General features: G+C 35.2%; 6 protein-coding genes across 6 annotated transcripts; 2 read left to right on the top strand and 4 right to left on the bottom strand.

The window, feature by feature from the left end:
- Window positions 1-42: 42 nt before the first annotated feature.
- Window positions 43-2,169, top strand: HPR1 (Hpr1p; the record flags this gene model as incomplete). The annotated part of the gene is made up of 1 exon (XM_445040.1): window positions 43-2,169. One exon carries the CDS (start codon window positions 43-45, stop codon window positions 2,167-2,169), a length of 2,127 nt encoding a protein of 708 aa, XP_445040.1.
- Window positions 2,170-2,236: 67 nt separating this feature from the next.
- Window positions 2,237-4,435, bottom strand: GVI51_B01463 (uncharacterized protein; the record flags this gene model as incomplete). The annotated part of the gene is made up of 1 exon (XM_445039.1): window positions 2,237-4,435. One exon carries the CDS (start codon window positions 4,433-4,435, stop codon window positions 2,237-2,239), a length of 2,199 nt encoding a protein of 732 aa, XP_445039.1.
- Window positions 4,436-5,488: 1,053 nt separating this feature from the next.
- RUB1 (NEDD8 family protein RUB1) lies at window positions 5,489-5,845 on the bottom strand (the record flags this gene model as incomplete). Its single annotated transcript, XM_002999469.1, has 2 exons — window positions 5,489-5,573; window positions 5,697-5,845. 2 exons carry the CDS (start codon window positions 5,843-5,845, stop codon window positions 5,489-5,491), a joined length of 234 nt encoding a protein of 77 aa, XP_002999515.1.
- Window positions 5,846-6,205: 360 nt separating this feature from the next.
- Window positions 6,206-6,877, top strand: MTQ2 (S-adenosylmethionine-dependent methyltransferase; the record flags this gene model as incomplete). The annotated part of the gene is made up of 1 exon (XM_445038.1): window positions 6,206-6,877. The coding sequence occupies one exon, from the start codon at window positions 6,206-6,208 to the stop codon at window positions 6,875-6,877; it is 672 nt and encodes a 223-aa protein (XP_445038.1).
- Window positions 6,878-7,060: 183 nt separating this feature from the next.
- Window positions 7,061-12,151, bottom strand: DOP1 (Dop1p; the record flags this gene model as incomplete). Its single annotated transcript, XM_445037.1, has 1 exon — window positions 7,061-12,151. One exon carries the CDS (start codon window positions 12,149-12,151, stop codon window positions 7,061-7,063), a length of 5,091 nt encoding a protein of 1,696 aa, XP_445037.1.
- Window positions 12,152-12,693: 542 nt separating this feature from the next.
- On the bottom strand, window positions 12,694-13,803 carry PEX7 (Pex7p; the record flags this gene model as incomplete). The annotated part of the gene is made up of 1 exon (XM_445036.1): window positions 12,694-13,803. The coding sequence occupies one exon, from the start codon at window positions 13,801-13,803 to the stop codon at window positions 12,694-12,696; it is 1,110 nt and encodes a 369-aa protein (XP_445036.1).
- Window positions 13,804-13,885: the final 82 nt, after the last annotated feature.

Below are 13,885 nucleotides of genomic sequence, written 5' to 3'. Positions count from 1 at the left end.
CTACCAATTTCATTAATTTCATTGTTAGAAGTCAAAGCATTAATGGAAACGATAATTGACAAGGAATCAGAGCGTTTGCTGTCCCTTTTTAGTCATATTGCTGAGAAATGCAATGATGCGCTTACTGCACCAATTGCTCAAGGACAATTCGATCCTGAAGATCTGAAATGGAGTTCATTGATAACATTATCTGATAGTTTTGATAAAACAGATGTAGAGTTGATTAAGGAAGTCGTATTGAAAAGGGTTGTTGAAAAACTATTGCCTGTAGAAGAACAAGAAGGTGACGAAGATGATACCATAGAAGCGGCACAGAAGAATGAGCACTCTAAATTAACGGAAAACTTAAAAGTATGTTCTGTATTATTGGATTTTTGTTTCCATATGAGACAGTTTATGAGTGACACTTCTCAGTGTTCTCTGGTATACTATGAGTTATTTGCTACCGTTGTTGAAATGCTTAACTGGCCTGATGATGTTTGCCTATTCTGGGATTATGTAGAGAGTAGAATCAATTGGTTTAAATTGGGAAATACATTGAAAGATGATAATTCAGGAGAGACAACTTTGATTAGTTATAAGCAGCCACTATTTGAAAAGCTAAGAAGATGGAATACTTCCTTAATGGAATTATCATACCGCACACATTCAAACACACCAGTCATGAATGAAGTGAAACAGAAATGGTTGTCCTTTTTATCAGACTTATTGCCAATACAAGAGGAATCAAACTTTAATAGAACAGGTTCCATTGCTAAGTTGTCGAATAGTACCACGAATTGGAATATTTATCAAACGACAGAAAATTATAGAGGACAGTCCAAAGAAGAGAGTTTTTTTTCTGACATAAAGCTTGTCTATCAGAACTTTATTTACGCACCTTTGGAGTTTCTATCGTCTTCATTGGACCATAAAATTAAAATTGATAAAGTAATTTCAACCATAATTGACAATATTTTGGAATTAGAGGAAGTTTTTTATAATAAAATAAAAAAGGAGCTCAAAGAGATTAATATTATTAATAACAAGCTGAACCCTGACTATTTCATTCCTTCTAAACCACAAGAGGGCCTACCTGAATATTTGAGAACTAGCAAATTGTTTGAAGAACTTAACTCATCTTCGATGTCTGAATTTCAATCTATTTATGATAAAATTAAACATTTACCCGTACCGAATCCCCTAGACATGTCAACTACAGATGAATATTCTTTATTTGATCAATTTATGACACTGGAGAATGATATTTTCAGAAAGCAATTTATGATCCAAGTTTATTTCACCAGCTATATTATTACACAATTGATTGAATCAGATGAGGTAAGGGACTTCTTTAATACAAATATCTCAAAGGTCAAAGCAGCTCATAGTATCTCATTTGATGATATGGAAAAACAAAATATAAAGAAAGCATCAACATTCACCAAGCATCTCATGGTCAATAGAATTAAAAGGTTTTACGGTAATAAAGATAAGAAGTTTTTGGATATGATAGAGAGTTTAGAATTATCTGAAAGTTGCTTTCACAAATTAAAAATGAATGGTTTCAAACAATTTAATGATTTTCACATCACAGAGGAAGATATTGTAGTACCAGACATTGATAAATCTTTTAAGAAGTTTGGTTTTGTGAAAATGGGTAACAAACAAATAAATAATGTATGGAAAATTGAGACAGGAATATCAAATATCAAAGAAGTTAAACTAGTACCACATGAGGTTCTGGAAAAACTACAAGATAAATATGCACAATCGGAAGGAAATGAAATTGATATTGTAAAAAGTTGGCAATCATTAAGGTTGTTGAGAGGGCCTTATCTCTTCAAATTAAGCGGTATTAATGAAGAAAAGGGTTTAAAAGGACTATTTGAAGAAAGTAATCAATCCTATTTCCAGGATAAGTATAGTGACTGGAAAAAAAAATCGATTGAAGTGTTTAATGAGCCACATAAATTATTACTGGCTAAAGCAAGAGATTATAAACAAAGTAAACTGAACGGTAAACGAGAAAATTTAGAAGAGGAAAGCAACTCTAACAAAAAGGTAAAATTAAGTAACGATAATAACATAGATGCCGACAATAATGAAAATGAAAACCCTTCACAAGAAAGAAGTTTGTCTAATACTCAAAAAGGTAGAGAAAGTGATGATTTAGTGTCTAAGTTATAGATGATATATTATTGACTGTTGCATTATATGTAGTTTTTTTTTTATTGATATATACATGAGAAAATAATCATAGCCTTTGAAAACATAATTCTGTGTGCGATTTGTTACCATGAAAATCTAGCTCGTTAACAACTTTGACATTGTACTTTGACTGGATAAGTAAGCTTTGAACTGTTTCTAAAGCTTTGCTGTCAAATAATTCAAATTCAGTAGGTACTTTGAAGGTGATATGTAAATTCGATATCAAAATACTTGGTAATTTAAGATGGTAGGGATAGTTAATAATGCGAGATATAGATTCAAATAGTATGCCAGTCACGTCTCCTTCATTATAAATCCCTTCTGGTTGTGAGAATTGATAAATAATGTGTAAATTGGCTAGTTGTTTGTCACGCAAATCCTCAAAATTGAATAAAGCGGATTCCAGCGCCCCTAATCCTGTTGTAAATATATCGGGCATTTTGTCATTAAATTTGAAAACAATAGCATCATCCAGTATTACCTCATCATTTATATATGGAAATGAAGAACGTGAGAACATTGATGTAGTACTCATTGAAGATGTTCTGCGTTTTGAATAAGAGTACCGCTCATCGAAAGATATTATACTATTTTTTCTTATGCTTTCGTTATTCACACCTATTACGTTATTCCAGCGAAATAGTGATGGAGATATAACCGGTGCGAGGTCACTGCTAAAACCATAATCGTTACTGATATCTGAGCCATAAGAGAATTTTCTATTATTTGTAGAATTAAGACTTTTTGTCGCAGCAGCTTGGGTACTGTAATTTTGGGACAAACTTTTTTGGGCCACAGTTTCAAAGAGTGTTAAATGTGTTATATATGGTATGTCAATTAGAATACAGTCACCATCATTGGTGAAGCCGAGCTCTTTGAGATTCTTGGGGCAGTCGTTGATAGACTCATAAAGTTCATGTTCATCAAGACATATTGTTAATTGCTCTATTGAGCTGTAGTTTGTTAGAAAAACATTTTGTAAAATGAAAGCTTTCCATATGCTATCAAGTTGAAATTTAACATTTTTAGCCACAATTTTCATGTCTTGATAAAGGTTTGTATTGTTATTGAAATCTAGAATTTTTTTATTCAATGTAGTAATATCCAGATTTTTCAAATCATATGGGCAGTTTGTAAGCCATTGCAACTGTTCAAATGAGTTTAAATTAATTTTCAACGAAGTCAATGGCGCTTGACTTTGCTTTAAATCATCCCACGATATAATGGAAGAGTTACAAGATATTTTCTTAAGTTTTGGGAACTTGCAATTCATGAACCTAACATGATGGCAAATGGAGGGATTGGTGTCAATTTCGAGCTTTTTAATGTTTTCAAAAATCAGATTTGAAAATTCTGGGTCTGAAAGTCGTATGGCTGGGGAAATTTTTAGATAGAGACTGACGTTATTTCCATTTATAGTAGGGTATTTAACCCCTGAATTAAAGTTATTGAGATGCAAGACTTTACATGAAGGTAAAATGTACTGGCCTGCAGACTCATTATTCGGGCTCAAAGGGAACCTCATGGAGTCGATCATCTCTAGATTTGTGCAATCGTTAAGGAAAGCATTGATATTTAACATTGAATCATTATAATTAAGCTGCTTAATAGTTGTTAGCTGAGGAGCAATAAGAGAGTGGTGCTGGTGTTTAACGCTTAGGGAAAACAGATTATCAATCTCATAAATGTACGTGGTTTCAAAAAGGGTGTCCACATCGCATAGATCTGCATTGTTTGAAAGGGCACTTGAACCAATAATGTGTAGTTCTGACAGTACCAGTTTATCTTCTCGTATGCCAAACTCCCTGAAATATAGTTTACTCAGGAAATTTGTGGTTGTAGAGTAAATTATACATACATTTGTACCACTTGTACAGTGTCTGGCTATTTCATTTAGCGTTGAGGCCAGAGGGTCACTAAAGCTCCTATCTGATTGTATTACAATAACAATATTTTTAAAATTCTGTAGGAAGCATTCAATCGACCTAATGGTAGCATTTTCGTCTGAGTTCAAATAAAGCATGTTGCGATTCTTGTGCAGCAACACCCTGAAATCCAGAATATCGGGTCGCACACACTCATCCTCCAAAGGCGAGTGTCCACCATCCTGCACAAGCATAACTCCCACGGTCTTCTTCACCAAATCTCTGAAGTATGAGGAAACATACGACCAAGCTATCGAGGTCTTGCAACTATCCAGCCCATGGCTTGCTATAATATCAAGTATTTCTGACGGTAATTTCATAGTGTTGTTTATTTTATCTCACTTACGGTGGTATTGTTCTTGGAACCAATACCCAAGATAATATTCAACCTTATACTTTATATATCTACTGAGTGGTTACTACAACAGCCCCATCTTCACCTCCCCCCACCCCTCCCTCATCGAAGACTCATCATTAGGTTTAGTCATTCTTACCATATTTAAATGTCCTTAACTAGCCATTGCTGCCGAATCATCTAAGGGAACCCTTGAAATATGCAATCAAGATGAACTTCGCTACTTCGCTGCTTCGCTACTTCGCTACTTCGCACATTAGCAGAATCGAAGCTTCGAAATCTCCGAAGTGTATCCCCCAATCTCTGCTGCCGATTCTTAGAAATTCATTTTCACTTGCCGAGTAATGCCAAAAAAACCACACTTACTCCAGAGAGAATTGCGTAGGACTCACAAGGATGTTTAGATGGAGGGGGTGTGCTAATTTAACAGGAAATCGAAGCTTTCTCTTCTTTAGAAGATCATCTCTGTGTTTTTATCCTGCAGAATGTACCGCAGAGCACAATTTCGCTTTTCCGTAATTTCCCTGTTCAGATTGGGGTGTGGAGCAGGACTTGCCTCGGGATATTCATATGCCCCGACTATCAACTTTGAAATTCGAAATCAACAGAAACTCTCGCAGAGGATAATATTAGATCCCTCAGAATATCCTGTAGCAATTTTCTCAAAATTTTGAGTTTTTTTGTCTTTATTTCTCAGTTCTCAGATCTAACCGGTTTCTTTAGCAATGGAAGGGTGTGTACCTGTACGTATATGTCTGTGGGACCGTCGAACAGATCAAGAGTTGCATGCAGGGAAAATAGTATAATACAAAGCAGGGTCCTTCGATTACGCTATCAAGTTTCTCTGCGTTTAATTAACAATTATAATTACACAAGACGTTCCATACATGCCATGCAGGCACAGGCAAATAAATTAAGAAAAAATTGCTTCGAAGAGATCTATTCTAAAAAAAAAAAAATACCAGAATCTTTCGACTTTATTTACTATATACTTTAGAAATACAGGTTGTATCTATCTTCAGTTTCCGCCTCTCAGTGTCAACACCAGATGCAGTTGCATGCCATCTGATAACTTAGCGGTGGATATCGTATCGTCATTATTTCTGTTAATTTGGGCTCATACCTAGCACACGATGGGCTCTAGATATTTGTCGTTTTTTCTCGTTAGTAAGACAGAACAAAAGATGCATGAACCGAGTTCCTTTACTGTTGCTAGATATACATACATTTGTTTCCCGTGGAATATCAGTCTCTGCTGGGATGCCGGAATACCTTCTTTCTCTTCCAATAGCTCTTTTATGTGGTACACTTTGTCCTCTCCACTCACTTCCACTGGAATCTCCTTCCCTGTCAATGTTTTCACCTTAATAATCATGGCTTTCTAAAACTAGTATTTTTGGAGTTGTTTTGTTTCGGTAATGCAATTCCTATAAAAAATAAGACACACTTTAAAGTACCACAACAGGCTTTCAATAAAATCCACCGTATATCAAAAATGCAATGCACCTAGATTCTAGCACATACTGGTGTGCTACTTTTATTATTGACTTTATTGTTCGAAGTAAGGATTGTTTTCCTTTTTTTTTTGGTCAAAGGAAGAGAAATGGATAAAATGACAAAATTCAAGCTCATCGCAAAAAAAGTTAAGATTTAAACTACATAGATCAAGCTATAGTTTAGGACCAGCTTAGAGCTTACTGAGTCCTCGGCTAAGATAATATACTCAAGGCCGAATATGCTTCCGACACCCTATGTGAAATGCGATTATGAAAAGGTTTACGAACCATCAGAAGATTCTTTCTTACTTCTGGATATTCTGGAAAAGGAAAGACAATACCTTGCTGACAGATTCAGTAAGTCCCTGAATGTTGTATGTGAAATTGGTGTGGGCTCAGGTATTGTAACTACATTTATGATGCAAAATACAATTCCGAGCGCTGGTCACTTGAATTTGTACTATGCTATTGATGTAAATCCATGGGCTTTAGAATCTACTCTAACCACGGCAGATATCAATAACTGTAAGAAATCATATCTGGAGCCTGTACAGGCAGATCTCACGAGCAGCTTTAGAACTAGAGAAATCGACCTTCTTATATTCAATCCACCATATGTACCTGCTGAGGATGTACCTACTATTCCAGAAGAAACCGATGATCAAGATAAATGGTTGGACTTGGCGTTGTTGGGGGGTGAAGATGGAATGGACGTGACTAATAAAGTGCTCGACAACCTAGAAGCAATATTGTCTTTGAGGGGGGTAGCATATATTTTATTTTGTGCCAGAAATAAGCCGGAAGAGATAGCTAAAAGGATGGAACAAATTTGGGATATCAAATTGATAGAACAAAGGAAGGCGGGCTGGGAAATATTAAGTGTTTATCGCTTCCAGAAGAAGAATCTATGATATCAAATTTCTAGTAATACGGCTCCAAAAATGTTTTAAATGAAATACAAATTACATTTAGAACGCTTTGCATGTAATCGAGTGACTGAAATCACTAAACAAGTCGGGTCTATATTAGAGCAAAAATATATATCTGTATTATATTTTAAAAAATAGAGGTTGCGTTTCTAAAATGCTAAGTTATCATGATTTTTTTATCAGATATAATAGGTCACTATTAGTATCATTCAAGAATTCGTTTGTATCAAACTTGACCATCATATAAGTGCTTTCATAATGGACGTAGCTCAGGTTTTGGAAAAAACTGCGTAACTGGTTATGTCTGTCAATTTTGTGAACTCCCAATAATAATGGTTTGAACGAAGATATGTTCTTCGATAAATTTAGATCATCCATAGTAGTTATCTCAAATTCTTTGCAAGATGCAATTGAATCAGCCAAGGCGACATATGAGTTCGTCTTGTAAATACAGTTTATGGTATCAATAATAAAAATCCATTCATTTGTAGCACAGAAACCCTCTATATTCATTGCTAATAGTTGATCAAGCGTTTTACATAACTGAAATGTGGCCTCTGGGTTAGTGAAATTTTGGATTTGGATATTTTCATAAAACTCTTGAAGATTTGTTTGTAAGGCATAGCTGATCAGAGGCCAAGTTGAGGTAAAATGGGATAAGGAAAACTTCATAAAAATTACTCTCAACAATGCCCAGAATTCGGACTTGAAAGTATGTTCCTGTGACGAAAGAGTAGATAGTGCATATGAAATAAGCGGTTCAAAATGCATCAAGTAGTAGTCTTTTGGACTAATCATGAGAAGATAAGCTATTCTTAAAACATTTTTCTTTTTTGTATTGTCTTCTGAATCACCCCAAGAGTTAAAAGAAATTGCGGTTGGAGCCAAGGCAGATTTTTTTGTAGTTACTAACATTGTCAAATCAGAAAGAAGTTTGTACTTATGTTCCTCATAATCTGACCATTTAAATATGATATCTTGCCATTTTATGTTTTGAAGTATTTCAATAAGTACTGTGTCATCATTGAATGCATCTCCGATAACTTGTCTCCATAGCTTTACTCGACCACTAACTTTTACCAATTCAGTAAGAAGAGACATAAATTCTGGCATGCTAAAAACAGCATCCTCCGTTTTCAAATGTGGTACAACAATGTTTGATATAATAGACGTAATAACAGCATGAACCTTATCACCAGATTCATTTTCATTGAGAAGTAAGGTTATATTTCTAGTAACCTTTGTTAGAGTTTCCAAAATATGGTTGTAGTTTTCTTTACTCTTTGCCAGCCCTTCTACTGCAGCAGGGATATACTTGAAGCACAAATCAGAAAGATCTTTTCTTGGTCTTTTTTGTTCACCAAACTTGGACCTTGAAAGTTTATCCGCAATAACAACGCATAAATCCATCACCTGTAAGCAAACATTTTTGTATAGATATTGATTGTTAGAAACCTCTTTTAAAAATAAAATATAGTCACCATAAAAATCCTCCATTGCCGTATTCTCCAATGTCTTGACATAGTCTAGTAGGTTTTGCATAATGGCATCTGCATGTAATTTATTTAGAAGGGATGGATCAGATTTCATTCCTTTAAATGTTGTTGTTTTGGAAGAAGTATTGGAGGAAAACCTTACCGTGGAATTTTTGTTGCAACGTAGGACTATACTTGAAAAGTAAGAAGGAATAGTTAAGGCAGGACGATTACCATCCAAGGCTTGGATTAGAGGAACTGTTGTTTCATTTTTATTGGTGCTTATTAAAGTTTCTAGTGTTTCAAGTGGTTCCAAAATGTACAATTTCTCCAATAATTTTTTGGCACCAAATTTCAATTTATAGTTTGCGTGTGTTCCCGAATTCGATGGATTTGATTTTAATGATATTCTAGATTGGATGTGAGCCCAAGACCAAATTCTGTAGGCACTATTAGTAACTTGTTTGAAAGACTGGATGATCACATCTCTCTCACCTTGAATCTTTATATCTACGGCGGTGTTTTCGGAAGAGAAAACGTTTGATACAACTGACTGTAAAAAATCCGATTTTGCAGTATTACCAAAGTAATTGTCTTTTTCACCTGCTGTTAAAAAACCGTGAGATACCTCTAATAACTCCTCTAATCCTCCTAGCAAAAGCAATATTGGTTCAAGGTAACCCCCTGACTCCTTCTCCTTTTCAAATAATCTTCCTATACATTGGACCATTGAAGCAGTAAGTGGAAGGATCGTTCTAAAAATTGAGTTCTCAAAGTATGCGATACTCTCGGATAGTAACTTAACATAAGCTGTAACAATGAATGGCCCTTCCATGGTGGAAACACTGGTTACTAAATAATCAATATACTTCAAATGAGTACTATTGTCGTCGAAAATATCCAGTTTAATTCCATTTTGATGAGATATCATCAATACCTTAGAAACGATATCAATTAGAGCAACGGCAATCAATTCAGATTCAATTTCCCCTTGCGAAATATAGAATGATGATTTTTCTAAAAGAAATATTACAATTTCTTTGAAGTTCGCCTCCGAACCGTCCAGCAGCAAATCGAGTAAAACTAATGAACTCCTAATACTTCTAGGATGGGTGTTATTTTGCTTCTTTAAAAAGTTTATTATGATGGCCACACAGCAGCTCTTATATGTAGAAACATCCTCATTTCCTAGTGTTTTTATCATAACAGTAGTGTTGATTTCAGAAGCAAAAGTTTTTAAAATTGAATGGTTATTAGTACTGAGTACATTCTTAATAATCTGGATTCGGTAAGTAAACATGTCCAAATCATCAGTCTCTTTAATAGTGTCTCTTTTGAAAAATTCAAATTCAGAAAGCTGATTCATGATGATTCTAAATAAATTATTGATGGTTCCAGCCGTATTCAGTGAATAAATCCATTTGGAAACAGACAGATAGTATGGATTTTGTGAGTTATTTAGCTCATCAAAAATAATTTCCAAGGGTCTAATGTAGAGGGTGGACGTTTGTGGCAAACTAATCCATAGTAAATTTAAAACGTCAATTCTAACATTCAAAGATTCCTCTTTTGCAAACGCATTTGCGACCGCCGATTCCACATAGTCTGTTGGGATAGACCTTTCAATTGATTCAAGGCACCTTATAGCAGGGTCTTGACTTTTGGGTACCTTCAAGAATGGCCATAATGACTGTACTAACAAATTTAAAAGTTTGATGGATTCAATAAAATCCATACGCTTGCACAGATAATTTCCGAATAAATCTACAAGTCCAGAGATATATTCCATATCAGTTTCAGTAATTTTCTTTAAGCTTCCAAACACTGTGTTACTCAATTCATCATCAATAGTATCAATTTTTTTGGCCTGTTGATTGGACTCTGGGATCTTCTCATAAGTGTATATGAAAAGTTTTGTAGCATCATTGAGATGTAATTGGTTGTGTAATTGAGACAGCACAATATTTGTGGTTTTGTTTAGTATTAACGCTGTCATAACTTCCATGCTATACGGTCTTTCAATGCTATTTGCATCAGAAATCATAAACGAAGATGGATCAGATACTTTTCCATAGTAGCATTTTATAGCCTCAATTACTGATCCGTCCGAAATGTGCGAGATGTCCATAACAGTTGAATTTGATATGGTTGTAAAAGCTCTTTCTGGAATGACAGTCAATATGTTATAACACAAATTATAATACTGTGTTTGTTTGGCGCCATCAAGTTCAGCAAATATCTCATACTCGGTTAATAAGCTTAACAGTACCAACGGTAAATGATTAACAATAATTTCCTCATCAGTCGAAATGTTAAAATTATTGATAACAAACTGTATTAAGAAGATATCATTGGTAATAAAAAAGTGGTTGATAACATTTCCCCATATTATATTTGTTTCTACTGCATCAAAAAAAACACCAGCTGCCTTCATTACTAATTCATTTTCTTTCATTTTATAGCTCGCTAATAATAGATTAGTGAATATGGTTGGAATTATCATCGACCCTATCTCCCATCTGTCCATTATTGATATGCATAGCTTGAAAGCAGTAACAACATCAGTCTCATTATAAAGCAGGTCCTCTATACCTTGCTTCAAACACAAAAGGCCATTAGTCCTAAAGTATTCATTCGACTTATCCTGAGAATTATCTCCTTTATCTGAAGCTCCACTATTAACACTTGTGGTACTCCCATTGGAACTTCTGGTTGTTGAAGAGGAGAATCCGAGACACCAATTCCAAACACGTCTATTAAGAGACATATCCTTATTTAATGTTGTCTTGCAACAGGACATAATTAAAAGTTTTTTGTCTTCGGGACTGATTAATACTTGAATAACTGGCGAGTCTATTCTTACTCGTTGCAAAAGTAGATCAAGTATCCCTCTTTTGATAAGAATATCGTTTTCTGGTTCTAAGCAACTGACAAGGCACCTTATTAGAAGGCCAGGTTCAGGGGTGACTAAATTCTTTGCTGATGGGAGTAAAGTAGCTAAAGCATCTTCCTTTACCTTCTTTCTATCTTGCATGCTATTTGTGGAGCCTCCTGTACTATTGACCTTGATTTTATTACGTTCGGCGATTTTATGTGGTATAGCATTTAGTGATGGAAATTTTCTGGTCAGCCAAACCAAGCCACCTGCTCTTCTATCACTGTATGTTGAGATAACTAAAAAGCATGTTTGCCAAAATAGTGAATCATCACCAAGGTTTTCCTGTAGTGTTTCAATTAATTTTATTGTTTGATCCAGATACTCGCTACTTTCATCCTCTAAGCCGGGAAACAAACTGGACAATAATGGCCTTATAATAACTTTCAAAATTTCTGACGGCAGAGTTAAGATATAATTATCATATAGTTCAATTACTCTAGATCGAACTGACATTGACGCATATGTCATTAAAGGTAAGATACCTGGTATCCATATATTGCACTCATGGGCCAAAGCTTCAATTCCAATGTTTTCAAAGATGTAGGTGTATACTTCTAAAGTCTTCAGATGCACACCTGCAGGTAAAGAAGGTGACAATGATGAGGATAATCGTCTACTTACATCGTATGGGTAAGGGACAAAGTACTTGACGTTCTGAAATTTAGGAGACCAGCTTTGTAATGCTTTCAAAAGGGTACCCAAACTGGCAATGTAATCCGCCCACTCGTTCACCAAATCGAATTTCTTAATTGCCTTTTCAACATTTGAGCAAAACTTCTTCTGTCTGCTATCCAACTGTTTGCTATTAGAATCTAGCGTCAAAGGTTTGAGTGGCAGAGACATTTTCTACCAAAAGTTAGTTTCTCAACCAAATGCACTTGTCCTTGATTGTGATACCCTGGTACTCAAAGAAATAGGGTTTGCTTCTCTCAGTCAATCAATTGAGTTGTAAAATACCTCCAAATCACCTTGAGTAGGATTATCTAGATTTAAGCTACTATTGAGAAACGTAAATAACTTAGATTTATTGCGATGAGCTACATACAATTACCATAATAAGTGGTTCTGTACTTCTACGATTATGAGCCCACAGCAGTTAAGGCACCGAGTTAGAAGGGTTTGTTTTATAATTATGTACGTAGCAAGTCATAGGATCTACATCACAAACAATATAACTGAATAATAGCGTTAGACATTGGCATTTCCAATATTATTAGGTGTCCAACTATTATGATGAACATTGTTTAAGGATCTCATAAAAGAATAATTGCTCTATATTGTTACGAATATTAAATACATTAATAAAATAATTGCTACCCGCAAAATCGAAAAAACCTTCCATATTATACTATTAACAGTCAAAAGATATGTGCGCTTGATAAATGCTATTGTAGGCCGTTCCATATGAATACGTTAGAATCCCACCCAGCAGTGGCAACATATCCTGGTATACCCCATAAACTCCAATCGGCACCAAATACAAATTCGGTGTGGTGTTTGAAGTTTGAAAGAAGTCCATTGGATAGTAAAGAGCCGTTTGTCTTACCAGTTGGTACATTATTCTGTACAGATACATCCTTCCAAATCTTACAAGACATGTCATAGGATGTGGATAAGAGTATATCTGAGTGGTGAGGTGACCAGCAAACTTTCTTAACCGCCAAATCGTGTGCATTAACAATTTCGTTAACCAAAGTGCCTGTCTGAAACCCTTGTTGATTTGACGAGTTAGGTAGCATTCTTATATCCCATATGCCAATACTGTTATCAACCCCAGAAGTTGCAATTATATTTGGTCTGTATTTATTGAAGTCGCATGAGAGGGCACCTTTTCCCCTATGAGCAATAAAGTTCTTTTGATTGTTTCCAGGGTTTTGTCGAAGATCAAATAGTGTTACATATGAGTTTCCCGCACAACATAAAATAAGGTTATCATCATGAGGCGAAAATGTCGCCTGGTAGATACAATTTCTATTTTGAGCTACTTGATTTGGTGAAAGTTTATCCCTCTGCGAAACTTCCGGTAAATTATCTAAAGCTCTTGAGACATCGATAGGGTGTGGGGAGAACGTTATTAAACTTGCCTTCCTGTTTGGCGACCAGATCTTTACTTGGCCATCCCACGAACTGCTGACAAAATTAGACTTACTCACTAAATTCCAGTTGCAACTATAAACCTCTTTGCTATGTTCATGGAACATAGCAATGGGAAATTTCTGTAAAGTAGTGTCAAATAGTCTTAAAGAGCCGTCACCTTGTGCCACAACTACCTGATTGGGTTTCAATTCATTCCATGCAGAGTCAAATAGGCAGTCTTTTGTAAGAAACGAATTCTTCTCCTTCACTACACCATTATTATCAATTTCGAGTATGAATAACTTACCATTCCCAACCAATCCAAAATTTGACCCAGTGTTCACAGCTAGTATATTATCGTAGTATGGTGAATATTGTACACCGTATCCACTGAATCCCGTTGTTTGATAGCGGAGCATTCTCACAGGATATATGGCTATTTGTCTTCTTTGCGTGATTTCTTTAACGTTGCTTCGGAATATAATAAAGAAAAAAGCTATA

The sequence above is a fragment of the Nakaseomyces glabratus genome, chromosome B (assembly GCF_010111755.1).
Source record: "Nakaseomyces glabratus chromosome B, complete sequence".
Lineage (NCBI taxonomy): Eukaryota > Fungi > Ascomycota > Saccharomycetes > Saccharomycetales > Saccharomycetaceae > Nakaseomyces > Nakaseomyces glabratus.
This window is presented reverse-complemented; position numbering and strand designations above follow the sequence as displayed.